Source organism: Alternaria ethzedia, assembly GCF_023757985.1.
Source record: "Alternaria ethzedia strain BMP 0044 chromosome Unknown scaffold_3, whole genome shotgun sequence".
Lineage (NCBI taxonomy): Eukaryota > Fungi > Ascomycota > Dothideomycetes > Pleosporales > Pleosporaceae > Alternaria > Alternaria ethzedia.
Window position 1 is genome coordinate 934,191 of NW_026056196.1, and position 27,382 is coordinate 961,572.

General features: G+C 53.4%; 10 protein-coding genes across 10 annotated transcripts; 4 read left to right on the top strand and 6 right to left on the bottom strand.

Annotated features, from left to right (window-relative positions):
- Positions 1 to 321: 321 nt before the first annotated feature.
- J4E87_001815 (uncharacterized protein) lies at positions 322 to 3,867 on the bottom strand (the record flags this gene model as incomplete). Its single annotated transcript, XM_049373456.1, has 1 exon — positions 322 to 3,867. One exon carries the CDS (start codon positions 3,865 to 3,867, stop codon positions 322 to 324), a length of 3,546 nt encoding a protein of 1,181 aa, XP_049236826.1.
- Positions 3,868 to 4,947: 1,080 nt separating this feature from the next.
- J4E87_001816 (uncharacterized protein) lies at positions 4,948 to 7,313 on the bottom strand (the record flags this gene model as incomplete). Its single annotated transcript, XM_049373457.1, has 4 exons — positions 4,948 to 5,029; positions 5,103 to 6,000; positions 6,071 to 6,707; positions 6,798 to 7,313. 4 exons carry the CDS (start codon positions 7,311 to 7,313, stop codon positions 4,948 to 4,950), a joined length of 2,133 nt encoding a protein of 710 aa, XP_049236827.1.
- Positions 7,314 to 7,836: 523 nt separating this feature from the next.
- On the bottom strand, positions 7,837 to 11,599 carry J4E87_001817 (uncharacterized protein; the record flags this gene model as incomplete). Its single annotated transcript, XM_049373458.1, has 3 exons — positions 7,837 to 10,064; positions 10,347 to 11,160; positions 11,243 to 11,599. 3 exons carry the CDS (start codon positions 11,597 to 11,599, stop codon positions 7,837 to 7,839), a joined length of 3,399 nt encoding a protein of 1,132 aa, XP_049236828.1.
- Positions 11,600 to 11,819: 220 nt separating this feature from the next.
- On the bottom strand, positions 11,820 to 13,735 carry J4E87_001818 (uncharacterized protein; the record flags this gene model as incomplete). The annotated part of the gene is made up of 3 exons (XM_049373459.1): positions 11,820 to 12,918; positions 12,971 to 13,259; positions 13,321 to 13,735. The coding sequence occupies 3 exons, from the start codon at positions 13,733 to 13,735 to the stop codon at positions 11,820 to 11,822; spliced, it is 1,803 nt and encodes a 600-aa protein (XP_049236829.1).
- A 251-nt stretch (positions 13,736 to 13,986) lies between these two features.
- J4E87_001819 (uncharacterized protein) lies at positions 13,987 to 15,888 on the top strand (the record flags this gene model as incomplete). The annotated part of the gene is made up of 5 exons (XM_049373460.1): positions 13,987 to 14,013; positions 14,365 to 14,383; positions 14,442 to 14,598; positions 14,646 to 15,624; positions 15,676 to 15,888. 5 exons carry the CDS (start codon positions 13,987 to 13,989, stop codon positions 15,886 to 15,888), a joined length of 1,395 nt encoding a protein of 464 aa, XP_049236830.1.
- A 482-nt stretch (positions 15,889 to 16,370) lies between these two features.
- On the top strand, positions 16,371 to 19,340 carry J4E87_001820 (uncharacterized protein; the record flags this gene model as incomplete). Its single annotated transcript, XM_049373461.1, has 2 exons — positions 16,371 to 16,946; positions 16,992 to 19,340. The coding sequence occupies 2 exons, from the start codon at positions 16,371 to 16,373 to the stop codon at positions 19,338 to 19,340; spliced, it is 2,925 nt and encodes a 974-aa protein (XP_049236831.1).
- Positions 19,341 to 19,503: 163 nt separating this feature from the next.
- On the bottom strand, positions 19,504 to 20,491 carry J4E87_001821 (uncharacterized protein; the record flags this gene model as incomplete). Its single annotated transcript, XM_049373462.1, has 2 exons — positions 19,504 to 20,401; positions 20,457 to 20,491. 2 exons carry the CDS (start codon positions 20,489 to 20,491, stop codon positions 19,504 to 19,506), a joined length of 933 nt encoding a protein of 310 aa, XP_049236832.1.
- Positions 20,492 to 21,076: 585 nt separating this feature from the next.
- J4E87_001822 (uncharacterized protein) lies at positions 21,077 to 22,038 on the bottom strand (the record flags this gene model as incomplete). Its single annotated transcript, XM_049373463.1, has 2 exons — positions 21,077 to 21,565; positions 21,613 to 22,038. The coding sequence occupies 2 exons, from the start codon at positions 22,036 to 22,038 to the stop codon at positions 21,077 to 21,079; spliced, it is 915 nt and encodes a 304-aa protein (XP_049236833.1).
- Positions 22,039 to 22,214: 176 nt separating this feature from the next.
- Positions 22,215 to 23,502, top strand: J4E87_001823 (uncharacterized protein; the record flags this gene model as incomplete). Its single annotated transcript, XM_049373464.1, has 6 exons — positions 22,215 to 22,740; positions 22,844 to 22,926; positions 22,977 to 22,995; positions 23,043 to 23,077; positions 23,264 to 23,293; positions 23,356 to 23,502. The coding sequence occupies 6 exons, from the start codon at positions 22,215 to 22,217 to the stop codon at positions 23,500 to 23,502; spliced, it is 840 nt and encodes a 279-aa protein (XP_049236834.1).
- Positions 23,503 to 23,923: 421 nt separating this feature from the next.
- On the top strand, positions 23,924 to 25,290 carry J4E87_001824 (uncharacterized protein; the record flags this gene model as incomplete). The annotated part of the gene is made up of 4 exons (XM_049373465.1): positions 23,924 to 23,929; positions 24,051 to 24,242; positions 24,782 to 24,922; positions 25,171 to 25,290. The coding sequence occupies 4 exons, from the start codon at positions 23,924 to 23,926 to the stop codon at positions 25,288 to 25,290; spliced, it is 459 nt and encodes a 152-aa protein (XP_049236835.1).
- Between the last annotated feature and the right edge of the window lie 2,092 nt (positions 25,291 to 27,382).

The following is a 27,382-nucleotide window of genomic DNA, read 5'->3' on the forward strand; positions in this document are numbered from 1 at the left end:
GGACTAAGACAAGAGTAAAAAGCTAGCTACAAGAAAGGAAACGTATACAAAACAAAGTACAACAAAAAACGATGCAGCGAATGCAGACCCATGGGTATCGTCGCGATAAACACCAAATCAAAACCAAAGCCAAACCAAAAACTCCAATGCTCAAAATTTTTGATGAGAGCCAAAACAAACGCCCAGTACCCAAGATGCATCTTCCCATGCTCTCGAGTTGTCGCTGAAAAACCAAATGCGCAACACCGTGTCGTGTGGAATCGTAAATGCGGAGTCGTGTCTTTTTCTTCTTCCCCTTCTAGTCGATGGAGTATTCTAGAATTATACCGCAATGAAGGACAAGTCGTCGTAATCATCAGAGAGCATGGACAGGTGGACGAAGTCCTCCTCGGCTTGCTCCAAAGCCACCTTATGACTGTGTGCGCGCTCCTCCCAGCCTAGGCTGATGCCACTGAGTTCGATAGCCGACATCTTAGGTCGGCCAGTACCATGTGCGTTCGAGATTTGATATGTTGGGTTCTCCTCGAGCACTGGGCTTGATGGCTCAAAAACGAGGAATTCATCATCGTCATCGAGGTAAAGCCTCTCATAGCATTTCCTCCAATTTCTGTCGACATGCTTGTAGGTGTCCAGACTGATCAACGTCTGGCGCACGTTCCATTTGAATGCCCAGCTGTTTTCGCGCTTGCGCAGCCAATGGTTCTCATTGTCGAGGGCTTCGAGCATAGTCCTGAGCTTGCTGGGATGAGCGAGCGGGTCGTCCTCTTCCCGAGGTTGCTCGACTGGAGCGGCAATGGTCTCCATGGCGTGTCCTGCGTCGTTTTGCGCATGCTCGTCGGCATTGGCCAGGCGCTCTCTCAAAACCTCAATCTCCATCATCTGGGATCGATTCAGAGCCTGAAGATCCATGATCTTATCATGACGTGTCGTGAGCTCTTCTTGGAGAGCCTCGAGACCTTCGGTCTTGCTGGTAGCGTCCTTGATCTTGGCCATCAAGTGCTCAATCTCCAATTCTTTGGTGGCGATGACTTGCTCTCGCTCGTGAATCTTCAGAACGGTTGCACGATGCTCGACGGTAAGAGTTTGTAACTGGCGCACAGCCTCGTCGTCCTTCTTCCGTCCCGCCTCAACCTCCTTCGCCTTCTGAGCCCAGGGCGTAGGTCCGTGCTCGATCTCGATGGCTTTTGATAGTATGCCGGCTTGGTCGGCCCAGGAATTCAGATGGTAAGTGATGGTGTTCAGGTGGGCAAACATGAAAGCATAATTCTGATCGACATCGAGATTATCGATGTTGTCTTTGATCGCGCGAAGCTCAAGAGCAGGGACTGGCTCGGTGTCGGATAGGCTGGTGCACTTCGCAACCTCCTCGATCAGGCTGCGAACGAAAGCGGCAAGGGTTCCAGCAGCCGATGCCAGCTTTTCGTCGTATCTGAAAGCGTCCTCGAAATCAGATGGTCGTTCCGGAAACATATTATCCTGAACCAGAGCCTTCAGAGTCCGTTGCAACCTGGCCGCAGCCGTGGATGTAGCCTGCAAAGTATCGACTGGCTCGTTGAAATGAATGAGCATCTTTGCGCACTCTTCGCGTATGCTCTCGGGCACTTTCTCTAGGACGAAGTGTGCCAGATCGTAGATGTAGAGGATATAGTTTATCCTCGCGTGGAGCGAAGTCGCTATGGAGAGGAATTCTCCCTCTGGTCGTGCAGCAAGGACCTCTTGGTGGCTTGACAGAATTGCTTCATGTGTCTTGGTCGATCGCTCCAAGGACCCAGCAAATTCTTCAAAGTTGAGTGTGTCTGCTTTGAGAGCGTTGAGGCCTTGATCAAGAACCTGCTCTACCGAGATCAATTCTTGGTACGTCGGGCCAAAATTGGCGAATTCGGGAAGTGATAAGCCACGAATGGCAGACCAAAGACGGTTGCTTCCGTCTTTAAGGACCTCCAGGTGAACAATGGACTCTTCACAGACGAGTCTGGAGACGGCATCGTCCAATCGACCGCCATTGCTCATGTGACGACAGGTGCTCCTCAACACATTGACAAGCAGCTTGGATTTCCCAGCGATCCTTTCTGTTGCGAGGTAGGCTTGGAGAGACTCGCTTCGAGTGAACTCCTTGGACTCTGTCTCGTTCCAAATCTCGAGCTTTTCAGCAAGCTGATCTGCCTTGAGCGATACCAGCGAAGACTCAATCTCTCGTGTGGTCGACAACACAGTGGCTGCACGAAGTTGGCGGTTAAGGTCCATCACTTCGTTGAAGCGACCGGTGGTATCCTTGACTTGGGCTTCCGTCATAGTCTTGGAAGACTCAGCGTCGGCCATTTTGGTTTGTAGGTCCATGACGAGGTCTCGGAATTTGGAGATCAGAGACTCTTGGTCGGCGATGATGTGGGTCTGTTCGGTAATCTGGCGTACTTGCTCAGCGAGCTCGTTGTTCTTAGCGTCAAGCTCTGCAAGCATGTCCTCTTCTTGCTCAAGGTGTTGAGCTTCTAGCTCGTCGTTGAGTTCCCGTAGGTTCTCAAGATCTTGTACGACCAGATCTTGCTCCGCGATTCTATCTTGGAGATTCTGGTTTTGTTGGGTCAACTCCTCGACCATCTCCTCCCATTCATTGGCAGCGTCCAACTGCTGTTTCAGGTGGTCGACAAGATTTTCGGATACAGAGAGACGTTCTTGGAGATTGGCATTGTCTTGTCGGTAGTACTCAAGTTGTGCGACGTCGCCCTCGAGCCCGAGAATGTGTGCCTTGAAGTCTTGTTCCCGCTCCTCTGTCATCTCTTTCAGAGTGATCAACGCCTGTCGCATGCGATCATTCTCGTGTTGGAGACGGTAGTATCCAGCCTCTTGCTTCTGATCCTCTGACATTTCTGTTGTGAAGAGATCGGCCTCATCGCGAAGAATGTCAAGCTCCAGCGTCTGTTCTTCCAGGCGTTTGCGCAACGACTCGATTTCTGCCTCGGCTTGATCCGCCCTCTCCTCGGCCATCTCCTTGTCCACCAAGGCATCCTCCAAGTCCACCTCGTGGTCCTGGTGTGATCTGTTGAGAGCCTGTTGTTCCAACTGAAGTGTGTTCACTCTATCTTTCAGCTCTTGTATCTCGGTGTATTGAGCTTGACACTTGTTCTGGAGCCGCTGGATGATGCCGCTGTAGCGCTCTTTCTCGTCGCGAACCTGAGCATACTCTCTCAGGCGCTCTTGGTCTTCCGCGTGTTGCTTCTCGAGATGCCTAATCTTGGTGTGCAGATTGTCGACGTTGTTATCCCGACTTGCTTTGCCAGCATTGCTTGTGACTGAAGATGCAAGACTCGGTCTTGAGGTTGATGGTGTAGGACGAGAGGGTTCGGGACGAGAAGGTTCTGGGCGGGAGGATTCGGGTCGAGAGAATGGGGCGCGAGATGATTCAGCGGCAGAGTTGCTTGACGTGCTCGCCACGCTGGCCTTGCGGACTGGGCCACGCGAAGGCGGTTGTGATGTTGAGGGAGCTGCGACTGACTGCCGCTTGCTCAATGTGGTTGTCCTTGTAGTGGTTGTAGGCTTAGGGGCAACCACGCTTGATGGGCGGGCTCTGGGTGTGGTGGGTGGTGCCTTTGTTTTGGAGACCGCTCGTGGAGTAGGAGGAGCCGGTGCGGGGGCTGCCTCAGAGAGGATGCTGACAATGCTAGTGTCGCGGATGAACAGCCCGTGGAGAGGTGCGCAAGTGAAGTAACGCTCTCCGCGTACGGAGCCATCGTTCTTGCCATCAGCAGTTGGGAGTTCTATTCCCACAAATCGCCCCTCTGAGACGTGAATGGGGCCTAGGTAGCGGACGATGCCGTCTACACCGCCAGAAGTCTCGACCGTCTGGCCGAGCTTGAGATTGAGGGTAGTCATGGCTACTGGAGACTACCCAGGAGCAATGCTGAGAGTGTGGAGAGAAGCAGTGGCAGACAGCGTGGTGACTGAGTGCAGTGTGGTTACCTGACGCGACGCGTCGAGAAGCAGCTGCGCGTGAGGGGGAGAGCAATTGCGAACAATTGACTCAGCTGAAGTGTGAAGAGTGCAGAGCAGAAGAAGAAGCAGATACGCAACAATGCAGTAGCAGCGGCTTGAGAGTGTTGTGGTTGTGGAAAGTGGCATGGGGCAGCTGCAGAAAGTGTGGTGTACAGGTGAGAAGGGAGGAGCGAGGTGGCCGGCTTTTACGTGAGGGCTGGCTTGGCGCGGCGATGGCTCGGATCAAGGGGCTAAACCTCGGACGCGTCTCGGATGAGCTGGTGTTCGCGCTAATGGACCCTGACCCACGGGAGCACCCGACGCTAGCCCATCTGAGCGCGTTTGAGCGCGCTCAACCGCGACTTTCGTTTTAACATGACGCCCATGAGGCCACTTTCGCCCTTTCCCAGCCACCCTATACACAGATGGGGTAAGCCTTGAGGCAGTTTCCTGCCGGACATCCGCAACCACGCCACTCGACGCGTCTGAGTTTTGCTACCGCGTACATTCCGTGTCACGCCTCTTGCGATGTTTATTATATAACAATGTTGTCCATGAGAGGTGTTCCTTTCTCATTTGATGTTCCGCTATGATTATACCGCCACCTGTTTACTGTTGTTTCTGAGTATCCTTGCGCGTCGTGCGCCCACATGTGCAAGATGCCTTCTACACCTGCGCGCTGCATCACTCTCAAGCTGCTGCTGCCGCTTTCTGCCTCAACATCGCAGATGCAAAGCCCTTAGTATCGTGCATATCACCGCCAACTATTTGCATATAGATGAATCCGTGCCTAATCAGCGTTAGATGTGTGTATGCATTATCTTGTGGTATATCACGCGGTGAGCTTACGAAGCTATGCCCTCTCGTTGCAGTGCGCGATGTCATACATTCCATGCAAGATATGATACAACTATGCATAGATCTGCGACTACTACATGCCAACGCCCATTAAACCTGTCCGACCACTTTCATCCACATCCGTTACCGCGAAGCTTCCAACTCCCTGATCCTTTGCTCAATGTCCGGAACAGCTCTGAGCTGCAGGTCGATATCTTCCTTCTCACTACCAAAATGTTAGCGCGCATTCTCGTATACTCCAAAAAGCTCACAAACACCCCAAATAGAAAGAAACTTACTCTTCAAGTACCGCCCTCCTCTCCGCATCCAACCCTCCAAAGTAGAATCCACCTTGGCCGTCAAACTGCAAAATCCTAGTATGGTACCTCCAAAGACTTCTCCGGTGACTGACTGTCATGAGCGTTATACCCAGTCTCTTCGCTTCCTCATACATCACCCTTTCTACCTCTAGTGTAACAGAGCTCGTGCATTCGTCCAGGATAGCATACCGGGGTTTGTGGTAGAAAAGCCGCGCCATGGCGACGCGTTGCTGGAGACCACCGGAAAGCACGTCTTCCCATTGTGCTTCAGCGTCGAAGCCGCCGGGGCGGTCGATGAGAGATTCTAGGTTCAGGGTCTCGAGGATCGAAAGGATGTCGTTGTCGGTAATGGATTTGGAGTGCATGTCGTGTAGCGAGTCTGGGTATATAATCTGTTGGCGTAGCGTTCCGCGCGAGAGGTATGGACGTTGCGGGATGTAGAAGATGTCTTCGAATGGTGGCTTTCGTACTTTGCCGCCGTATACGGGCCAGAGGCCGCCTAGGATGCGGAACAGACTGCTCTTTCCGCAGCCGTTCGGTCCCACGATGAGGAGATGGTCTCCTGGCTTTACACTAAAGGAGAGCTTGCGCACGAGTACATCGCCGTTTGGAGATACTATAGGCACGTCGATGAACTCTATATCTGTGCCTTCAGTTACAGTGCCGCGACCGCGTAGAACGGATGCGTTCTCCTCGGTGTCGGCGGAAGAAACGAGCTTCTTCTCGAAATGACCAGCTTGTATGTCGTCGATTACGTCGAGGAGGGTTGACACGCGTGAAGTGTAGCCGGCGAGCTCGGTGATCTCCTTGTACGAGAACATGACGCGACCGAAAGCGTCGCTAGACATGAGGAGCATTCGCCGATTGGTCACGAAGCCTGTTGTGGTGACACTTGTCAGTAATCGTTCTCGTAAATGAAACGAGGACTGCGGGTTTTGAGTACTCACTTTCCGTCCGGTCTCCCATAGTCATACCGCCTGTACCTGGAACCTTGAAGAACACTGGCACACTGCAGAGCAGCAGTCCCAGCGCACCCCAAAAGTACTTTATCACAAAGTCTTCCATGACTCCGTGGTAGAATCTCCTCCTCAATATGCGATTGACATGCTTGATCAGCGTGAAGTATCCCTTATCCAAGGTATCCTTCTCCGCCTCATGTCCCGCATACAGTGCCACCTCCTCGCTCCAATCGATCAACCGTGAGTGCTGAAACCTGAATTCGCCCTCCAACCTCGCTTCATCCGCTACGTATTTGCCAAAGGGTGGGGTAAGTGCCCTCATGACGTTGGCCGAGATCTGAACCAGCAAGCTCATGAAGAACAGCCCTTCGCCACCGACGCTGCGCGAGAGCGAGTAGTTGTAGATTATGATATCTAGTACCGGTTTTGCGAGATTTGAGTAGAGTTCGGCAAGCGAATTGGAGAATTTGGATACATCGACAGTTATGAGTTGGTCAGCGTTCGCGATGCGATCGTCAAGGGCAGAAAGCGTGTAGAAGGTCATCTGTGAGAGGTATTTGGAGTGGATGTGATTTGTGAGGCGCGTGCGATATTGGAGGGAGAGTTTGCACTGGTGGTACGAGAGCTGGGTCTGTTAGCACGTCTTCGGTTCCCCGTTGGCGACTGCGGCCTTGCCGTCTCGCTCTCTGGTGGTGAGACAGAAAGTTAGACATACCATACTGTTCGTGAAAGTCGCTGGCACAGCCACTGCCATCCACCACACTAGTCCCAGGAGGAACTCCCTCCCTTTCCCTCTGACAAGCGCACTAACCAGTCTTCCGTCCAACTCCGCGACGTACAAACTGATCATCGTCCTCAGCACCAAGAACACACTGTGTCCGATCAAGAGCCTGAACTCTTTGCTCTTCCACCCAGGTATACATATCTTCAAAAGCCTCAGCAGGTTCTTGAAGAACTCCCTGTTCAGCTCTACCTTCTTCCTCCCCGTTGCCTCACCCTCGCCTGCTGTTGTCTTATCCGCTGATTTTGAGGCACGCCGTATGGAAGCGGCCTTTTGCTCGGCGATCGCATTTCGTATGCGGTTTATGAGGGCGACGAAGAGTGTGAGGTAGACGGCGCGTGATATGCGTGTTCGGTGCTGGAGGTACAGGCGTGTGAGGTCGTTGACTATGGCTTTGGCAGACGCGCTGGTGAGGCGATGGGAGGAGAGTGGTTTCGAAAAGACAGCCATGGCTATCGTAGACGAGGCATTGGTCTTGTGCGAAAGGTTGACGCTGTGCGGAGAGCGTGGCGTAGCGGTTTGTGATGCTCACTACACACGCCGTTCTGTGGAACGCGTAGTCTCGTAGTTTAGCTGGTTACATGTGCCGTTGCGACAGGCTTCCAGAGTGCAGTATCGCGCGTGCCGGCTGTGATGTTTGGTAGATCAGCACGTCGCAGAAGGTGTCGCCGTGCAAGCCTCACCTGCGACATGTGAACGAATGCCTCGGCTTCCCCACAAATCGACTAACCGTATTGGGACTTAAGCTGGGGAAAGCTTTCACATGAACAAATGGAGCACATGCAATTACAATGATGGACTGGATTTTGCTGCTTATTCTGTATGCTACGAAACGAAACATCGACTTTAGTGGCTTGTTCTTCAAACACAGAGCCTTCATTGAATGAGATCTGATGATCCGCAATTTTCCTAGCTAATGTACAAAACCCTTGCTTCGAAAGCCCTTTGCAAACCTTGCATCACTCTTAGAGCACTACTTCGTATCCTTGAAGTCACCCGTATGCTTCTTCGCCGTCTTCTCTGCTCCGTACTCTGGAGCCACCTTTCCCGGTAGACCCTTGACGAATCCACCGATGTCCAAACCCTTCATCTTTTGCTGCGTGACCTGCATCCAGCTTTGCTCTTGCTTCTTCTCGACAGCCTGCTCCAGCTCCTCTTTCTCCTTCTCCTCGTTACCTTCTCCCTTGCTACCTTCATTCTTCGCCCTCTCCTCCTCTTCTTTCTTCTTCTCCTTTGCCAGATCAGCCTCAGCACGCTCTACTTCTTCGATGTCGACGTCTTCGAAACCGATCTTGCGAAGTATGGAACCTGTGATGAAGCGGTATTGGAGGTGACCGTCCACAATGTCGCTGACGTCAACATTCTGAACCCCATGTACGCCGACCACGGGCTGCAGACCCGCGACGCCAAGTTGCATAGAGGATGTGCGGTAGAGGAAGCCAAGGATGTAATCTGACTTGGAGAAGACGTTGACACAACGTCCACTCACTACTGAGCGGATGCGCCGCCAATCGGCGACATCGGAAGGGCATGGAGCGCCGACGAGGACGACGTTCTCGACAAGTCCAAAGGCTTTGCGCTCGGCCAGCTTCTCAAGGCAGGAAAAGATGAGACGTGCGCCGAGAGAGTAGCCAACAAGAGTGACAGGTCGTTCGCCTTGGACTTTGTTGATTAGTGCATCTGCGAGGACCTCACCAGCCTTCTCGGCGCGATATTTGGCTTTCGAAAACGGGTTGTCCAGCAGAGTCGCAATCTTCAGCAAGCCCAGTGGCCACATTGCAGCCGTCATCGCAGCGAAGACAGTCTGCTCGATGATCTTCTTCTTTGCGTAACCCCAAGCAGCACTAGTCACGAATGTCTCGAGACTGTGTCCGAGCTTGAGAAGGGCTTCAAGCTCCCAACGAAGTGCGAAGCCTTCTGTCCCAGTACTGATGTATCTCCATGGCTTTGACACCTCTTCAGGGTCGCGGAGCCAACCAGAGACGGCGATCGCGACACGTAGGCGACGAGACTCGTTGTCCTGTTTCCTCGGATCCTGATTACGATGAATGGGGATGAACGCGAAGTCCTCGACTTGTCGGGCATAGTCGTCCATAGCTCGTCCTGTCATCTTCGCACCATACGCACCAAACAACCCGCCCACAAGAACGGAAGAACCAGCAAGAGTACCTAGATACCCTGCAGCTGCAGTAGCACCCAGACCGATCCCACCCATAACACTTCCAACGCCCGCCGCAAGAAGCGGTGCAGCAAGCCCACCGGTCACACCGATTAATGCGGCACCAGCAACACCAGCAAGGCCGACCTTCCATCTACGAGCATTCTGCGATTTCTCGGCCGCTTCCTTCGTCTCGGCATCAGCATTCAGTTGCTGAGATGCTGCCTCTAGAAGCCCCTGGGCAACCGTCTCTTCGTCTTTCTTCAGGACGGCTCTACTCAGCCCGAGAGAACTTGTGAGGTAGAGGTTCAGGATGCGAGAATGTGCGGAGTAGTGCTCCAGGCTCAGAAGTATGAGCACCAGCGAATGCAGTATGAGTGCTCGTTTACTCTCTTCCAATTGAGTGAGAGCATTGGGAACAGGCGGATAGAGTTCGTTGAACATTTTGTCTTCATCTTCATCCTTCTCGTCCAACTTCTTAATACTCTTTAAACTTGTCTCAGATTTCTTCGTGATTTGTTTGACTTCCTTGCCTTCGACTTGTCGTGTCTGCTCTTTGGCCTTTTCTTTCGAGTTAACTACCTCGCCGATTCTGCTGATAACGCTACCTCGCCAACCATCAAAGTACTTCAACATCTCCTGCTTCAGCTCTTGCACTTCAGGTTGCGCGAGCTCTTTCCTCGCATCTTCTTCACGTGCCTGCTTCTCTTTCTTGATCTTGTCTTCCTTGGCAACATCGACATCGTCGAGGTTGGAGGGCGCGTCTTGCAGTATTTCTTCCTCTGATTTGGCGGTCTTTGAATCGATTGGAAATTCCTCGGCGGTATAGGTATCGACCAGGGACTGTCGCATAGACGCTGTGATAGTTGCGATCAAGAAGGTCAGATCCGCGCATTGGTCTGCATCGAGAAGCGTGGTGAGCGATGTTTCGTCCTTGTCCTCAGACTTGGAATGACCCAAGGAGGTCAACTTAGACGCCCAACCCGACATATTTTTGGAAAACCAGGCTTTGAAGTTGGTGTTGTGGTTGTGCAGTGGTACACCTACATGAACTCAGCAGGGTAAGGTGTCGCTGCTTGAGTATGACGTATAGTGGGGCAGGAGCTGCGAACGGTCCAGTGTCATACTAACGTCGAAGATCAGCCGAACTTCCGCTGTCCGAACTAGACTTCCCTTGCATTACAGGCTGCTCTAGATGACCTATGTAAACATCACCTGATAGAGAAGAGCATAGCGCTCATGCGCAGCAACACCGTAAATCTGATCCACACTCACATATGACGTTCATTATCACGAGTTTCCAATGTAATTACCATCTTACGAACCTACTCTACCGGTAGGTATCGGCGGCGCATTCCTTCCTCCCACTGGAAAGTTCCTCGCACTCAAAAACACGCCCTTGACAGCCCTGATGTCGTTCTTCAGCACCTCAATCTGATCATTCTGTGCAGTGCCACTCTGACCAGACCAGTTATAGGTCGCTCCATAGCGGCCCATGCCAGGGTAGTATTGGTTTTGGTAGTCCATCTCGGTCAGATATGAAGTCAAATCTGACACCTTCGTCCGCAATCCATCCCTTGATTTACCGTCGTTGGTACGGTTCGTGTCAAGCTCTTCAAGGTGTGATTTTATGATCTTGAGGCGGTTTTCGTGCGCTGTTACGGTTGGGTGTGGGTCTGTAGAGGTAGACGGTCGGCGGGAGAGGTTGGGTGTGGTTTGGGTGCCGTAGTCGCGATGGTAAAGCTCGGTAGGATCTGAGTCTGCCTCTGAGACATTATCTGCAGCATCTGTAACAGCCTTTACTTTGCTAGCAGGATCCACGGATACAGCCTTCTCCAGTCTTGAGTTCAGCTCTTTCAACTGTTCGTGCGTATGCGATGCGAAATCTTGTCTTGATTCGGCGAGGGTGTGTGTCATGGGCGCAATGATCCACCTTGAAAGCCCGTATATGCTCGCCATCAAGCCTCCCGTCACGTATGCGGTTGTTACGAGGCGCTGAGTGGTTATGAGTGGTGGTGGCTTTTCGGTGTTCGCGAGAAACTCTGGGTAGGTGACGATCGGGGGTATTTCGCGGGGCTGAATGATGACTTCGCGAGGCTGAGATGTGAATTCGGGTGCCTCGGTGGGCTTTGGCGGTGTCTGTACGCGTCAGTGTCTTCTTCTGTGATACTGCCGATAGCCTGGACTTCAAGCGCTTCACCAGTAGGGTTCCTGCACTCACCTCTGACCACGCCCGTTCTCCAACTGCTTCGAGCTCTGTTTTTGTGCTCTCTTGTTGCTCATGACCTAGCAGAGTCTCGATATCCTCAGGGCGCACACCCTTGGACTGCAGGAACGCGACCTTCTTCTCCCGTGGCGCATCGCGGATTGTGTCATCCTCGAGAAAGCGCGACGCTTGGTCTAGTAGTTCTGAGCTTTCTAACGGTTGCTCTTCTTTATCGTCTTTCTCAACGTCGTCTTCGGTTGGTATCGGGGCTTCGACAGCGTGTTGCGCGCGTGCTTCTTCGGGCTCGGATGACGCTGCAGCGTTATCGGCGGAGGCACGTTGCCATTCGGGTATCGCGGGCTTGTTGGCCATGTTATGTAAATTGCAAGATTGTTCTGAAGTGGTATGAGATGTTGTGGACGCGAGATGAACGCAGGGGCGGTGTTGAGCGTGATGATGGGTCGCCCGGGAAAGATGGCTGGACCGAGGCAAGAGCCCCAGATCCCGCCTTTCCTCTTTAGTCACGCATCGAGCATCTGCATCTTTTGAACACTCGAATCTCTTCTTGATCTGCTATCTTATATTTACATTTCTAGAAACCCGTCTCAGTGTTTCCCTCGCCCATACTCTTGCTGCCCGAGCTGCCACTCTGGATCGCTCCCAAAATGCCATCAATGTAGCCTGCGCCAGACCATTTCTGGTGTGTGAGCACATCGCAACCCAGCTCCTTCTCCCTTGCCTGTACCAGCTTGACGTACGCAAGCATACCCTCATCCTTGAACGCCCTGCTTAATTCGCAGGTAATCGTGGCAGTCGAGTGTACTCCGGCAAGCGAGATGAGCTGGAAGACGAATCCGTGTTTCGCCAGATCCCAGACAAATGACTTGAGCGCTTCTTCGGAGAAGCCTTGGCCCATCCAGTTGAAGCTGGGGGAGAGGTTGTACACGAACTTCTTGTCGGGGTGAACCGCGCGAATCTCGCCGGCGAACTTGGCTGCTTCTTGCACATTCGGATCGCCCGTCTCGACCCAGAGAAGATCTGCGTACGGAGCGTATTCCTTACCACGCTTGGTTGCGGCAGCGACGCCGGCTTTGTAGTGGTAGAAACCCTCACGTGTACGGGGGATATCCCAGTTGAAGTACACGGGCGTTTTGGTGTACTTCTCTGCGACTTTCCGGCGCTTGAGAAGAGAGTTGTCCGGGTTCTGCTTCGTCTCGTTGAGGTATGAATCGATGGTTGATTGAGATGCACTCTCTTTCTCGAGGTGCTGGACTACGGCCTCGTCGAAGGTTACAAGCTTGTGCTTCTTCACCCACGCTGCCTCGTATTGGTCGATTTCCTTGCCTGGTGCGCCAGCTGCCTCCATGTTCTGCAGTGTTTCGGCCAGGGGCTCGCTATCTTCTGTGACGCCCTTGATGAACTCGTGGTCTCGCACATCGACAGCACTGGAGATGAGCTTGCCGCTCTCTGAATCAGTGCGCGCAATGACGAGGTTCTCGCAGCCCATCATGTCCCATTGGAATCGTGCGGCTACCAGGCGGTTGATGTGGTCGCCGACTGGGACGAGCACCTTGCCTGCAAGATGTCCGCATTTCTTCCCGCCGTGGAGTTGATCTTCGAAATGGACACCTGCGGCTCCGTTCTCAGCGAACAGCTTCGCCAACTTAATGACTGCAGAGAGACCTCCGTGACTGTTACACGTTAGTTCCTTGTTAACTTGCTTTTCATATCGTGGAAATGTACCCAGTGTCACCATCAGCAATGATTGGCCTCATGTAGTCCAGGTAAGGTGTCTTGGCCCTCTCCTCTGCACTCATCTTCCTCCTTGTATCCCAGTTCTTGCGGTCGTGTAATTGCTGAGCCTTGAACAGCCGCTGGACTTGGTTCGGTACGGTATTATATGGGTAGTCGCCAAAATCGGCGGAGACTTCGTTCGTGGAGGTCAAGACGGAGGAGCACGCCCATCCGGAAACGTAGAGGACTTCTTGGTTCGCAGCTTGTTGGGACATTTGGATGGGGTCAATTGCGCCCACTGGAGTTTGAAAACACATGATCAGCCATTGTACTATCTATGCAGACTAGGATAAACGCACTGGTGTGTACTGGTTCGCCCTTGGCTGCCCTCTCTTCAAGAAGGTTGAATAGTTTCCGTGCCATTAAGGAGCTGGGATATGACTGCTGGAGCGCCCCTCGCTTTCTCACAACATCCTCCGCAGAGTAGGGGCGCTTGATGCCCTTATACCGCGGTGACGACCACCAGTCCTTGACGGCTTGTACCTGCTCCTCGAAGAGCGCATCCTCCGCCTGGCCCGCTTTCGAAGCTTCGGGGAGCAGCTGGAATGAATCGCCAGGGAGCGCTGACGATACGGGAGGGTCTACACTCTTGAGTGCCGAGCTCGACATGCGAATTGCCGTGGTGGAGAGTGGGCGTAGGAGTTGTGGTGTTCGGCTCGCTATCCTCGACGATCGGCTCTGGCGCGCGATGGAGCGCGATACTGTGCGTAACATTGTGGAGGTGTATGTGTGGATGAGACTCCAGCCAGCAGAATCTCTCTGTGTACCTTAGTAGGTTGGCGGCGTGGAGTCAGTTGGTAATCAGGCACGGAAAAGTATCCGTAAATCGCAGGGGATCAGGTGACGATGTTTGCCACAAACGCCTTTTTCAATTCTGACCCAATTCTTCTTCGCATAGGCAGATAGCGATGGGTCGCATGAAAAAGTGCGTCCGGCGTCGTGTTTGCGGTAACGTTTCTCCAGGGATGCGCGTGGCCGACGTCACTACCGAGGTATGTAGCCCACGTCTAGCCGTCCAGCTGCCCCTCGGTCCATCATTCGACGCTGCACTCGCATCAACGGACCACGCGTGCCTGGCGCATCGTAGCTGCATTACCGAGAGTTGCCGTCAACATTTCTCTGCTAGTTGCTCGTGAAGTTTGTAACGCTATCATCGTGTTCTTGTGTTCTGCATTCCATGTGTTGAAGAGTGATACTCCCATCCCCTGCATCTACCCCACGTAAAGCTAGCTATGGCATTGAGTGCACGATCAGCTTCCCGAGCTCTACGGGCCGCCAAGGTGAGCTTCAAAAGCTTTGCGACGGCATATACAAGACATTGAGAGCTGACAAACGCTTTACAGGCGCGTCCTTTTGTTTCTGGTATGCCATTGGATCACCCACTTCAACCGTCATCGTCCTAACGCGTTGATCGCTGCAGTGCAAGCATGTAGCTACTCTTCCTCCTCAGAGCCGGATCTCAAGGAGACGTTCAAAAAGGTTCTGCCTGCGAAGCGCGAGCTCCTGAAGAAGGTCAAGGCACAGGCCGACAAGAAGCTCGGCGATGTCAAGGTTGAGAATGCGCTCGGTGGCATGAGGTATGAACCCTAATCATATTTAGAGGCGCGCTCTAACATGCCTGCAGGGGTCTCAAGGCCATGGTTTGGGAAGGCTCGGTTCTTGATGCAAACGAGGGCATTCGATTCCACGGCAAGACCATTAAAGACTGCCAAAAGGAGCTGCCCAAGGGTACTTCCGGCACTGAAATGCTTCCTGAGGCCATGTTCTGGTTGCTCCTCACAGGCGAAGTGCCATCAGTATCACAAACTCGCGCACTCTCGCGGGAGCTCGCCGAGAAGGGTCAGATCCCCAAGTTTGTCCAGAAGATGCTGGACGACTTCCCCAAAGATCTCCACCCGATGACACAGTTCGCATGCGCCGTCTCAGCATTGAACTACGAGTCCAAGTTCGCGAAAGCCTACGAGAAGGGTATCAACAAGGCCGATTACTGGGAGCCTACCTTCGACGACTGCATCAGCCTGCTCGCCAAACTGCCTACCATCGCCGCGAAGATCTACCAGAACGCATACCGTGGTGGAGGCGCTCTCCCGAACGAGATCGACCTGAACCAAGATTGGTCGTACAACTTCGCTGCCATGTTGGGCAAGCCAGGCAAGGAGAACGAGGGCTTCCAAGACCTTCTCCGGTTGTACCTTGCTCTACACGGTGACCACGAGGGTGGTAACGTCTCGGCGCACGCAACACACTTGGTCGGATCTGCGCTCAGCGATCCTTTCTTGAGCTACAGTGCTGGTCTTCAAGGCCTCGCAGGACCCCTGCATGGTTTGGCTGCGCAAGAGGTGCTGCGTTTCATCCTCGACATGCAGAAGGTCGTTGGTGAGAAGTTCACCGAGAAGGACGTCAACGAGTTCCTCTGGAGCGTTCTCAAGTCTGGACGTGTTATTCCTGGTTACGGACACGCCGTGCTCAGGAAGCCCGACCCGCGATTCGAAGCTCTCATGGACTTTGCCAACGCGCGACCCGAGATTGCGGCAGACCCTGTTTACCAGCTGGTGAAGAAGAACTCTGAGGTTGCGCCAGATGTCCTCAAGGAGCACGGAAAGGTGAGATGGAATATTCTGATCAACTCAGATCATTGCTGACTTGTTTTGTAGACCAAGAACCCCTTCCCGAACGTCGACTCGTCGTCAGGTGTTCTCTTCCACCACTTCGGCTTCAAGGAGACGCTCTACTACACAGCGACCTTCGGTGTCAGCCGTGGTCTGGGCCCGCTCGCACAGCTGATTTGGGACAGGGCACTGGGTCTTCCCATCGAGCGCCCCAAGTCGATCAACCTGCAGGGCATACTGGACCAGGTCGGCGCATAAGCGTGGAAGGTCATAGGCTTGTTGGAGAGGATGTGAAGTTAGAAGTGACGAACCGAATGGTTGGGAAATGTAGCCATGAATTCAAACATGTATGCAAACAATGTCAGCGTGGTTTGGTGAAGGGTGGATGATGCGCAACCAGAAGGCCCGCCTGGACGCAAGCGCGGGCGGGAGTCGACCCACGAGATCGGCACCTAGTCAGGGACGAGACGCCATCGCGCGCAAGCCAGCCCGGTGAAACATTCGCCTTGAACCACGACGCTCGCTGTGTACGCTGTGTCTTCTGTCCTACAGACATATCTTAGCATCCTCTTTGCTCGATCCATCACTCCCTCGTGATTGCCGGATTATCGCATTCAATGCTAGCCTCAACATCATAGAGCTCAACGCTCGCGCCGTCATCGATAGCCTAGCCGTTTGAGCCGCCAACGACACAACACCGCCCACCTCTTCCTTTAAAGCAGGCCCCGGCTCCGACCAAAATGCCGCCCTACGAAGTCCACGAAATGCGCCGAGGCAAGTACGCCAAGCTCGACAACCCCGTCGACGACGATGTCGAGACCCCGACGCGCTTCTCCTCCGAATCCAACGGGACGCTAGAAGATCTCGAAGAACACGACCCCCTCGCATTCGACAGCAAGATTAGGCGCAAGAAGAGCGCCGGCGATCTCAAGGTCAGGAAGGCGTCCTACAGAGACACCGAGGACGCGGCCCCATTCCCTGTACAGCAAAGGAAGTCGCGGTGTGCGCCAGGACGGTGCTGCTGCTGGCTGCTGGTCTTCGTCGCCGCCACCGTCTTGATACTCGCCTCGGGCGGCATATGGGCATACAAGGTCTCGGTGCCTGAGGATGGGCTGAGTCCGCCGTGGTACCCTTCGCCAAAAGGTGGCACCGACAAGGCATGGGAGGACAGCTACAAGAGGGCTGCCGACCTGGTCAAGCAGATGACGCTGCCTGAGAAGGTCAACATCACAACGGGCACAGGCTGGAGCATGGATCTCTGCGTCGGTCAGACCGGGCGCGTAGACAGGCTGAAGTTCCCCAGCTTGTGTCTACAGGTACGTACATTCCGCATGTCTCTAGGACAAAACTAATGTGCTCAGGACGGCCCACTGGGTATTCGATTCGCCGACAACATCACCGCATTCCCTGCCGGAATCACTACCGGCGCGACCTGGTCCAAGGAACTCATGTACCTGCGCGGAAAGGCCCACGGCCAAGAAGCACGCCTCAAGGGCGTCAACGTCCTGCTGGGTCCTGCCATGGGTCCTCTTGGGAGAATGCCAGCTGGTGGTCGCGTCTGGGAGGGTTTCGGCTCAGACCCCGTTCTCCAGGGCATTGCAGCTGCCCAAACCATCAAGGGCATCCAGGAGGAGGGCGTCATGGCTACCGCGAAGCATTATGTCGCTAACGAACAAGAGCACTTCAGACAAGCATGGGAGTGGGGCCTTCCAAACGCGATATCGAGCAACATCGACGATCGCACACTACATGAGATCTACGCATGGCCCTTCGCCGACTCTGTCAAAGCTGGAGTGACCAGCGTCATGTGTTCGTACAACCAGGTCAATTCAAGCTATGCCTGCCAAAACTCCAAGCTGCTCAACGGTGTCCTGAAGGATGAGCTTGGTTTCCAGGGCTTTATTCAGAGTGACTGGTTAGCACAGCGTTCAGGCGTGGCTAGTGCTCTTGCGGGCTTGGACATGACCATGCCTGGAGATGGCTTGAGATGGGCCAAGGGCAACAGCCTATGGGGTCCTGAGCTCAGCCGTGCGGTTCTCAATGGAAGCGTTCCCATCGATCGTGTCGACGACATGGTTACTCGTATTGTGGCATCTTGGTATCAGGTTGGCCAGGACAAGTGGGAAAATGACGGACCAAACTTCTCTTCGTGGACAAACGATCGGGTCGGCAAGCTTCACGAGGGCAGTCCATCGGACCACGAAACAGGCATCGTAAACCAGTACGTCAACGCGCAAGGAGAAGGGAAAGAAGCCCATGGACACCTAGTACGCCGTGTCGCAGCCGAAGGTACCGTCCTGGTAAAGAACGATGGCAAGATGCTGCCTCTGGACCGAAAGGGCTGGAAGACTGGCGGAAAGGCCAAGACAAAGTTCCGTGTTGGTGTCTTTGGTGAAGATGCACGTCTCCCTCATGAGGGAATCAACCACTGCCCTGATCAGAGCTGCAACGAAGGTACATTAGCCTCAGGATGGGGCTCTGGCGCGGTCAACTTCTCGTATCTAGTGGAGCCCATGTCCGCTATTCGAGACGCGTTCGACAACGAGACTGTTTACGTCACCGATTGGCTAGAAAACAAGCTGCCTAGCCAGAAGGAGATTCTCGTCGATCAGGACCTCTGCATTGTCTTCGCTAACGCCGACGCCGGAGAGGGCTACCAGCACTATGAAGGCATTCGTGGTGACAGGAATGACCTTAACCTGCAAAAGGGCGGCGATAAACTGATTCAGGATGTTGCTAAAGATTGCGGAGAAGGCATGGGCGATGTCGTGGTTGTCATCCACACTGTTGGACCTGTAATCCTGGAGAAGTTCATCGACATCATGAATGTCAGAGCCGTCATTATCGCCAATCTTCCCGGTACCGAATCTGGTAACGCCATCGTAGACGTACTCTTCGGTGACGTCAACCCATCTGGACGTCTACCTTACACAATCGCCAAGAAGGAAGACGACTACGGCCCAGGCAGCAAAATCAAGTATCTTCCCACCCCAAAGGATGGTCTGGCGCCTCAGCAGGACTTCTCCGAAGGTCTCTACATAGACTACCGTCACTTCGACAAGAAGAACATCGCCCCACGATTCGAGTTTGGCTACGGTCTTTCGTACACCGACTTCAAGCTGTCCTCTCTCCTCATCGAAGAAAAGGGCGCTAAAACACCTCTTCCCAAGCCTCGACCTGACGGCCTGACTCCACCAAGCTATTCTACCGATCTACCAGATCCCAAATCTGTGTTGTTCCCTGAGGGCTTCAACCAGGTCGAACGGTTCATCTACCCATGGCTAGATTCCGTAAAGGGTATCAAGAAATCCGACCCCGCTCCTCCCGCTCCTCCATCTCCTCTTAGCCAAGCAGGCGGTGGTCCAGGTGGCAACCCCGATCTCTACACCACGCTCCTGACTGTATCGGCGTCACTAGAAAACGCCGGACCCGTCGACGGCGCATCAGTAGTGCAGCTCTACATTTCTTTCCCACAAAACTACAAGGACCACGAGACGGGTGAGCCCGTCGACTTCCCCGTTCGTGTGTTGCGCGGCTTTGAGAAGATCCACCTTGAGAAGAATGCAGGCAAGCTGGTGCAGTTCGATGTGACGAGAAGGGACCTGAGTTATTGGGATGTCAAGAGGCAGAATTGGGTGCTGCCTAACGGCGAGTTTGGTATTGGTGTGGGTTTCTCAAGCCGAGATCTGCCATTGCAGGGGAAGTGGTGAACTGGTATTTTCTTGGATAGAGGGGCACTTGATCTGGTGTTAGGTGTTATGTCTGTGTTGGTTGCTGATATCCCATATATACAATCTGTCTATTGCTGCTCACACTACCAACTACACTGCAACGATATCTAGTGATTACTCAACTCTTCTTTTCGAGGCAAGCTCATAGCTCACTCTTTCCCGGGCCATCTTGTCCTTCCATCGGTCTGCGCCCTCTGGCAAACAAGATCGTGCGCCACAGCTTCTTGCCACCGAATTCCATGTAGTTTTTCTCTTTCATCGTAATGACATCCACATCCACGAACCCAGCTTCCATGAAGAACTGCTTTACGCCATCGATAGTAAAGTGCGGAACCACTATCGAGGCGTTCATCTTCTGGCGAAACTCGGTGTTACTCTCGCCAACATCATGCTTCTCCTCAGCATCATGGTGGTGATGATGCCCGTGATGATGCCCATGCCCATGTCCATGGGATCCAGAACCCTTCTCTTCCCCATGACCATGATGATGTCCATGACCATGAACAGCATGATTCCCCTCGCTCCCCTCAATCATACTCCCATCCTCGCCCGCCAAAAGATCTCCTCCCTCCAGAAAATCATTAATAACCAACACACCGCCCGGCCTCAACCTCTCCTTCAACTGCCTTGCCGCAAACACCACATCCTCGAAATGATGGAATCCAAACCCCACAGTCGCGATGTCGAAGTTCCAAAACCTATCCCCGGAAAGCGACTCGGGGTCAGGATCAGACTTGTCGAAAAGGTCGCCTACAACGGCATTGACTACATCCTCGGAGAGTCCGGCGTCGCGGGCGCGCGTGTTGTATGTGGAGACCATGTTGGGTGATATGTCGATGCCTTGGGTGGAGGTGACGTAGGGGCCGAAGACGCGGGTCATGAGTCCGGTGCCGCATGCGTAGTCTAGAAGACGGACTGGTTGAGTGGTGGAGTCTGTGAAGGGTATGCCTACCCATGATAGGTCGGAGCGGAGGGTGGTGGCTACTCGGTCGTTGACGACTTTGAACCAAGGCTTACTGTCGTAGGAGTCGGATATGGCACTGTGATACGTTTAGTATGGCTTTACGTTTCTGGATTTTAGGAGGTGTCGCATACTCGAAGTACCGGCGGTTGGCTTCCGCGTAGCTCATCTTGGATGGTGGGTTGGGGTGAGGGGTAGTTTTGGTCTTTTGAGAGTGGTGTTGTAGTCTTAATGGGTATGTAGGATGTTCGGAAGGTGTAAGAGATAGTAATTGGAAATTCTGGAGAAGATCCAATGTTCCTTTTGTATGTTGAAGATAGCTGTGAAGATGGAGGCAAAGTCGCCGATCTACGTCGGAGACATAAGTACGCTAACCCTCTATTGGTGGAGCATCACCAAAATGGATTGGGAAACACGCAGTACATGGCACTATGTTACCGGATATCACAGCATGCAAAGGAAAAAGTACGACTCCAGAGTTTAGTTTACACACATGCTAACTCGGTGAATCGTTGGATGCACAACCGGCCGGACGTTACTCATTCTACATCTGAGCTATGAAGACTAGTCGTCGGAGACATTGTCGTGTGGCTCCGCAAAGTATAGAAAAGCAACCACTTATCGTGAACTCGTAATTCGCCGTCGCGATAGACAGAATATGACTCATATCCGTCTACGACAGAGTAGAACTCTCGTTGTGTTTAACACAGGCATTCTCGTCGATGCGCATGTGTCTGTGTTGTGCCATGTATCATCAAGAGAATATCCTTTCCATGCTGTCTATGTTCTCCGGTGTTGATGAATTATTGTCTTCTCGAGAGATTTGGGTTTGCAGAGCTTGTTGCCGCGCAAGGCCTTCTTCTCTTTTCCGTCGTTTCCTCGCGTCCGCATCTTCCCAATCTGGCTTGGATCCACTTGTCGCAGTCGGTTCGCACGTCTCCAAGAGGGCCTTGCGAAACCGGCTTATGCGGTCGAAGTTGATGTTGAATCGCTCGTTTGCGATATTTACTAGTGTTCGCAGATACCGCTCGTCTACCAAGGCAACATTGCGGCCATCGCCATATTGATACCCAATGATGGAGTCGAATGAATAACCAGCTGACCGGACAGCCACGATGGGGTTCGACTCTGCTGTCTTCGCTGACCCTAGACTCACGGCGCCACTCTCACGGAACCCGGCAGCTAAGGCAGCAGTGAGGACACCTTGGGCATGATCCATGGATGCACTCAGGACGTGGAGTATCTGTGCCACGTCAGACCATGTCAACGTGCTATGATGACTGAAGATACCATGGGTTCAAATTTAAGATGAATGTACCTGCTGGACACGCTAGGTGTTTCCTCCGTTGCTTCGGCCTTGTCTAAGCCAAACTTTGATATGAGGTCACCTGTTGCTTCGTCTCGCCCAAGTGGCGTGTGTGAGATGAACAGCCAAGCACCCCCACCACCTTTTCCTCCTGGTCCAGCGCGTGAAGTCTCACGTTCAGGCAATTCATCTGGTACTTCATTGTATGATTTGCGTCCTTCCAAAAACACGCTGATGCGCCCCGAACAGCTGCTAGTGGTGACTAGTCCTGGGAGACTGTTGATCTCGCCGATTAAATCTCGGATGGGCGCATCGACGGATCCCTTGGGCGACAGATCATGATACTCGCCATCTGGAGCGTCGAGTTGCTCCAAGATCTTTTGCTTGCGAGCTTCGAAGCGTGTCGGCATGTCAATCGGGCGTGCTTTCTGGCTGGGGTGGAAACGTGACAGCGCGCTGTATTTTCGCGTTCGAGTGCGTCATCGATGGTCTGTGCGCGCGTCATCTTTCAAGCAGCCACGAAGGCACCTGCAATGACAACTGAGTATCACGCCTATCACGTTCTCAAATCGCATCACTCGAAACCATGCCACGTAAAGCCGCTAAAAGCGAGAGTGCACCCAGGAGCACCTCTAAACGTCCTGCGCCGGAGGTTCCAGCACGGCAGTCTAAGAGAGCACGGGCTACCGCAAGGAAGTCTTACGTCGAGCCTGAGAGCGACACGGATAGCGACGGGAACAAACCAAAGACAGACGTCGCATCCGACAGTGACGAGGATGACGTTGTAGCATCTGACTACGAGGAACATAGCGACAAGGATCCATCGTCGGAATCCGAGCACGATGAAACCGCCAGTGACGACGAACCTGAGGGCAAGCGAGCAACTCCTAGAGGGCGCGAAACCAAGAGCCTTGCCATACACAAGAAGGTCGCTGGCGAGAAAGAGCTATGGAAACCCGGTGCGAAGCTCGCACCAGGAACGCAGCTGATCATCAAGAAACCAAAGGCTCGAGATGCAGGCGACACGCCGTACTTGGATCACACAATCCACCCAAATACTATGCTGTTCCTTAAGGACTTGACGGCTAACAACGACCGCCAATGGTTGAAGCGTGAGTGATGGCTTATTACGTTTCGTGTCAAACGGCACGATCGGATCGCTAGCTGACGTCTATATCGTAGTCCATGACCCTGACTTTAGAGTTTCATTCCAAGATTTCACCACTTTTGCGGAGAAGGTATCCGAGAAGATCATCGAGGCAGATGAGACCATCCCAGAGTTGCCTGTCAAAGATGTAGTAAGTGTTTCCGATTGGATTGTCGCAGTACGATTTACTAAAACGTGTAGATCTACCGGATTTACAGAGGTGAGCCCGAAGTATGGTCTCAGCTGGATTATGCTCACAGTAGAAAGACATTCGGTTCTCGAAAGACCCAACCCCCTACAAGGTGAGTCGATACATCGAGCTTCCACGCTAGGGTGGGATCATGCCCTTGAAGCCGTGTCACGAAGTCGAGAGACACAGCATGCTGCCAAATCATCATGGCACTATGGCATATACTCTGCGACCCGACGAATAGCTTCAGCATGATGCCCTTTCATGGCTACATGCAAAGCAGGCTGACCTGATCTAGACTTACTTTTCTGCGGCCTGGTCAAGAACTGTAAGTCACACATGGGTACAAGCTTATGTGAGCCCCACACTGACATTGTATACGACGTGCAGGGACGCAAGGGACCTTACGCACACTACTACATCCAGGTGCAACCCAATGGTGGTAGCTTCGTAGGTATGTTCGATTCTCCTCTCTTCGTCTTCGCGGAGACACCCGAGCCGCGAGCTGTCGTGGAACTCAAGCGCAGTGCGAAGTGACCTCGTGGCCACCGCATTGCTTCTTTCGACTCCATGTGCATGGAGTATGCAAGTGTACCCAATGCTCGTCACCACGACAGCTGCTGCGAGCCTCGGCTCTACAGCGACTCTTGTCGTGTGGTCGACCTTGCGCTCCTGACCATGTGTCGCATTATACGACTGCCGGCTCGGAGACGACAATGCATCGCCATGCGGTGAGATTGACAGATCCGAGTAGCGCTGCACGTTATGGCCATGCGGGGAATATTGACGGTCACCATGCCACACAGTTGGACCCATGTGCCTATGCCTCGTCGGACAGCGTAGGGTAACATCTTGTCTTCTCGGTTGTACCGCGCGGTATCCGGGGAGGTAACGTATCGAACCGTTTAAGGGTTTGGCAGCGTTCAGCGAGGCGTCGTCGGGATGGTACACTCATCTGATGCACGTCAGTGTATATCCATTCTGCCTATGCAAGCGGTACCATAGTCAGCGGCGCGTCAATGGCTCATCGGTATCCTTTCTTACACGAGAATGCGCTGACTTTGAAAGGTGGTGGCTTCTGGCAGCCTGACGCGTCGACTCTAGCCAAACTACGACGCGACATTGATCGCAAACCGCACAAGATCAAGGCCGTACTAACGGACTCTGGTATTCGAGAGGCTTTCCTGGGTGGAGTCAAAGATGACGAGAAGAAGGCTGTGAAGGCTTTCACGAGCTTGTCGATGAATCAGTCGAATGCTCTGAAACGCAACCCAAAGGTATGCAGCATCTGTTCAGTCCATCCCTGGAGACAGCAGGGTATCAGCAAACAGCTCTCGTGTCATAAAGCATGAAATATGCTTGTGAAACACCATGATCACGACGTTTTCTCACAAGCAGAGTCGATTTTTGCAAGGTCTGGTAACGGCTTTGCCGCGATCGGGTACTGTCCGCCGCCTGACACGGTTCAACACCAAAACTCGCACGGAAGCTCCCCGCCTACAAGGATGTATCTCCATGAAACTCTTCCGCTACACCATCTCGCGAACGGCACACGATCACGATGACGTGCAATTAACTTCAGTCTCATACTGGAAGGTTGTGCGTTACAACTGTGTGCCGTCCGGCAAATAGAGTTTCAAGTCGCCCCGCACTCAACAAGTTGAGCTGAGTTGGAGTTGTCATAGCTAGCACCCTTTGAGTAGGCGGGGTTCTCTGCTCGCAGCAGTCTGTCAAAGCCTAGTCGCGGGGATTATGATGAACAAACTTCAAACTTCAAATTCACTGCAGCTGTTCATGTTTGCTGACACCTCTCCAGGGATATGACCATGATCACAAAGATATCGAACTTATGCGGCTCCGCAACTACACCATGGGGCGGAAGCTCGCAGACGATGAGATTGTTGGTTCTGGGGGCTTGGAGCGAGTGGGTGAACTCATTGCCAGTCTGGTACCCTTTGTAAGTCTATCCTTCCCTACTCTTGACATTGACGGCCTCACGTTCCCATTGGACAAGAAAAGATAAGAGCGGCGGCAAGTTGTTAGGGAAGTGCCTGTACGGTGCAAGCGATGGGGTGACTATAGTGCCGGCCAGTAGTGCGTTGGCAATGCAGTCACCCGCCCATCGTAAAATCCTTCAGGTGTGAAGGACGACCACAGCAATCTCCCGGGAGGCGTTGCACACAAGGCCGCTAACAACCGTGGCAGATCACCTATCTGAACAGCATCGCGATGCCCGACGACGACACGTCAGACTCGAGCGAGGACGAAGGAAGCGATGCCGAGCCCGACGATGACAGCAACGCCGCAGAGGATGACGAGGCTTGATGAGAGCAATTTCAACAACGCATGTTCGAGGCACGGTGCTTCGAGCCGAAGTCATTTAGATGCACACATTGGTGGGAGCGTGGAGGAGTGGGCCACGCAAGCGCAAAGACCGCCAATAGACGCTGGTGTAACCCTGCCACGGTGGCGCTGACTGGTTGACACAACCGATGCCATGCAACAGACTAAGTCATCGTGCAGCATTAGCTCCAGCACGAGCGGATAACTGGGATCAACATGCAGCGCTAGTAGGTCACGGGAGCACTTATGCCAAATGCAGTATCCTCGGTCTTATGATGGGCCTTGTTCATTTCGGATCTAGCTTCCTCGTACCCTGGCCCCCTCTTAAAGCTACGCTCAGACGCGGGCCTGCCGTCTTTCTTAGCGGCTTTTTCCTGGCTAAACGAACGAGGGGAGGCAGTGCACAGTGCTCACTCTCTCTGTTCGATCACGACGCAGTATAGATGGCTGACCGCATCGATGCCAGATTCTCGCCATGACATTGCAGCAGAGGATCTGCCAGGGTTTGCAGCTATCGCTTCATATAATCGCCAGGCCCCGATCAGCTGGCCTCCCCACTATCCATTTTGGCACAGTGACATGCTGCACACGTTGCGTTAGTCTATACACGGCTACGGCTCGGGGCGCACTCGTTGTCCGTCTGGGATGCATGGGTTTACGCCCTAACGCGTCTGATCGAGGCCAGCTGCATCTCATGACGAAGGCTTCAGCGAATCTTTACCGGCGCCGTGAGTAGCTGGCGGTTAGTTGCTGCATCGCTCAGCGTCATGCACTCATAAGAAGCGGAAAGTTGAGCGGCTTACGCTGTTGGGCTGCGCTTGACGTGGTGTAAGCATGACGCCAGCATCTCCAACGCCAAACCTTCAGAATTTCAATGCGAGCTGTGGTCCTTCTACGGCGCGATTTTGCATCGCACAGTGCATTCCAGTTGAATAACGAGGCTTTGAGGAGCTTCAGAATGCCTTCAAAAGGCGGTGTGGTTATAAGGCAACTCGTTGTGTCTATTGAATCCCACCGTCCATCACACCGATGAGCTGCAGATATTTCTTTCTTCCGCGAATTAGCACGCTTCGGGCTGATCCATCGACCCGCAATGGCTTGCGTCCGCTTATCCACCCCTTCCGCGTCTCTAGATGATATTTACCGGCGTTTGTGACACAGCTGGATCTCGCAAAGCCAAAACGTGTCGCCTTGCCCTTCTCGGCCTTCCGCCGGGCTCGGTAAGGCGAGCCTACACCGTCGTCTGCCCGAAGATGAGGCGGACGAGCGCTGGGGTAGAGAACGGAGATGGGATACCGCTTATCCGACAGGATGTCGTCCCTCACACCACTACTGCAAGGACGGAAACTCGTTTGTTGGAGCATCAGCAACATGCGGTACTGCGGCGCATCAAAAGTATTGTCAGGATGCAAAGGAATGCGTGTACACCGATGCAACGCCATCACCAGACTGACCACGCCTCTATCGCACCAGCACACCTTGACAGATCGGTGAGGTTGTTTGTTTTGCACTGGCCACGGACGCGCTGTGGAAGCATTGCCCGCGTTCTTTATGCCTGTCAGACACTAGAACGGTGCCACGGGCGAGGCATCGTCTCGGAGGCTTGACGATATCTTCCCGCCTGATATATCTGAATCTGGTTTTACCTGCAGATTGGCGGTACACAAAATGCGGCACAAGCGACATGGCCCTTTTGCGCTGCTTACGGTGACACGAATGGGTAGACTCCGCAATCTCCAGCTATGCTATGCATATTGCGGGAAGGCTTCGGTGACACAAACTTCGTTAATCTAATTATCAACGGGACACACGCGGGAATTCCACATCTCGTCCCGAGCCGCGGATACACCTGGTTCCAATTGAGCCAGCTCCCACCGTCCACGCGCGGCGTCGCAATCTCCATGGCCACCACCATGGCTGAGTATCGCTTATAGTCTGCACTGCAGTGGTGATGGACGTTGCGCGGCTATTTGCTTGGGTGAATCGACCGAGGCGGCTGAAGATCACGTCCAGAGCAGATCCTGGTTGATCTACCCCACAATCCGCTCACTTGGTGTAACCGTCATCAGCGGCA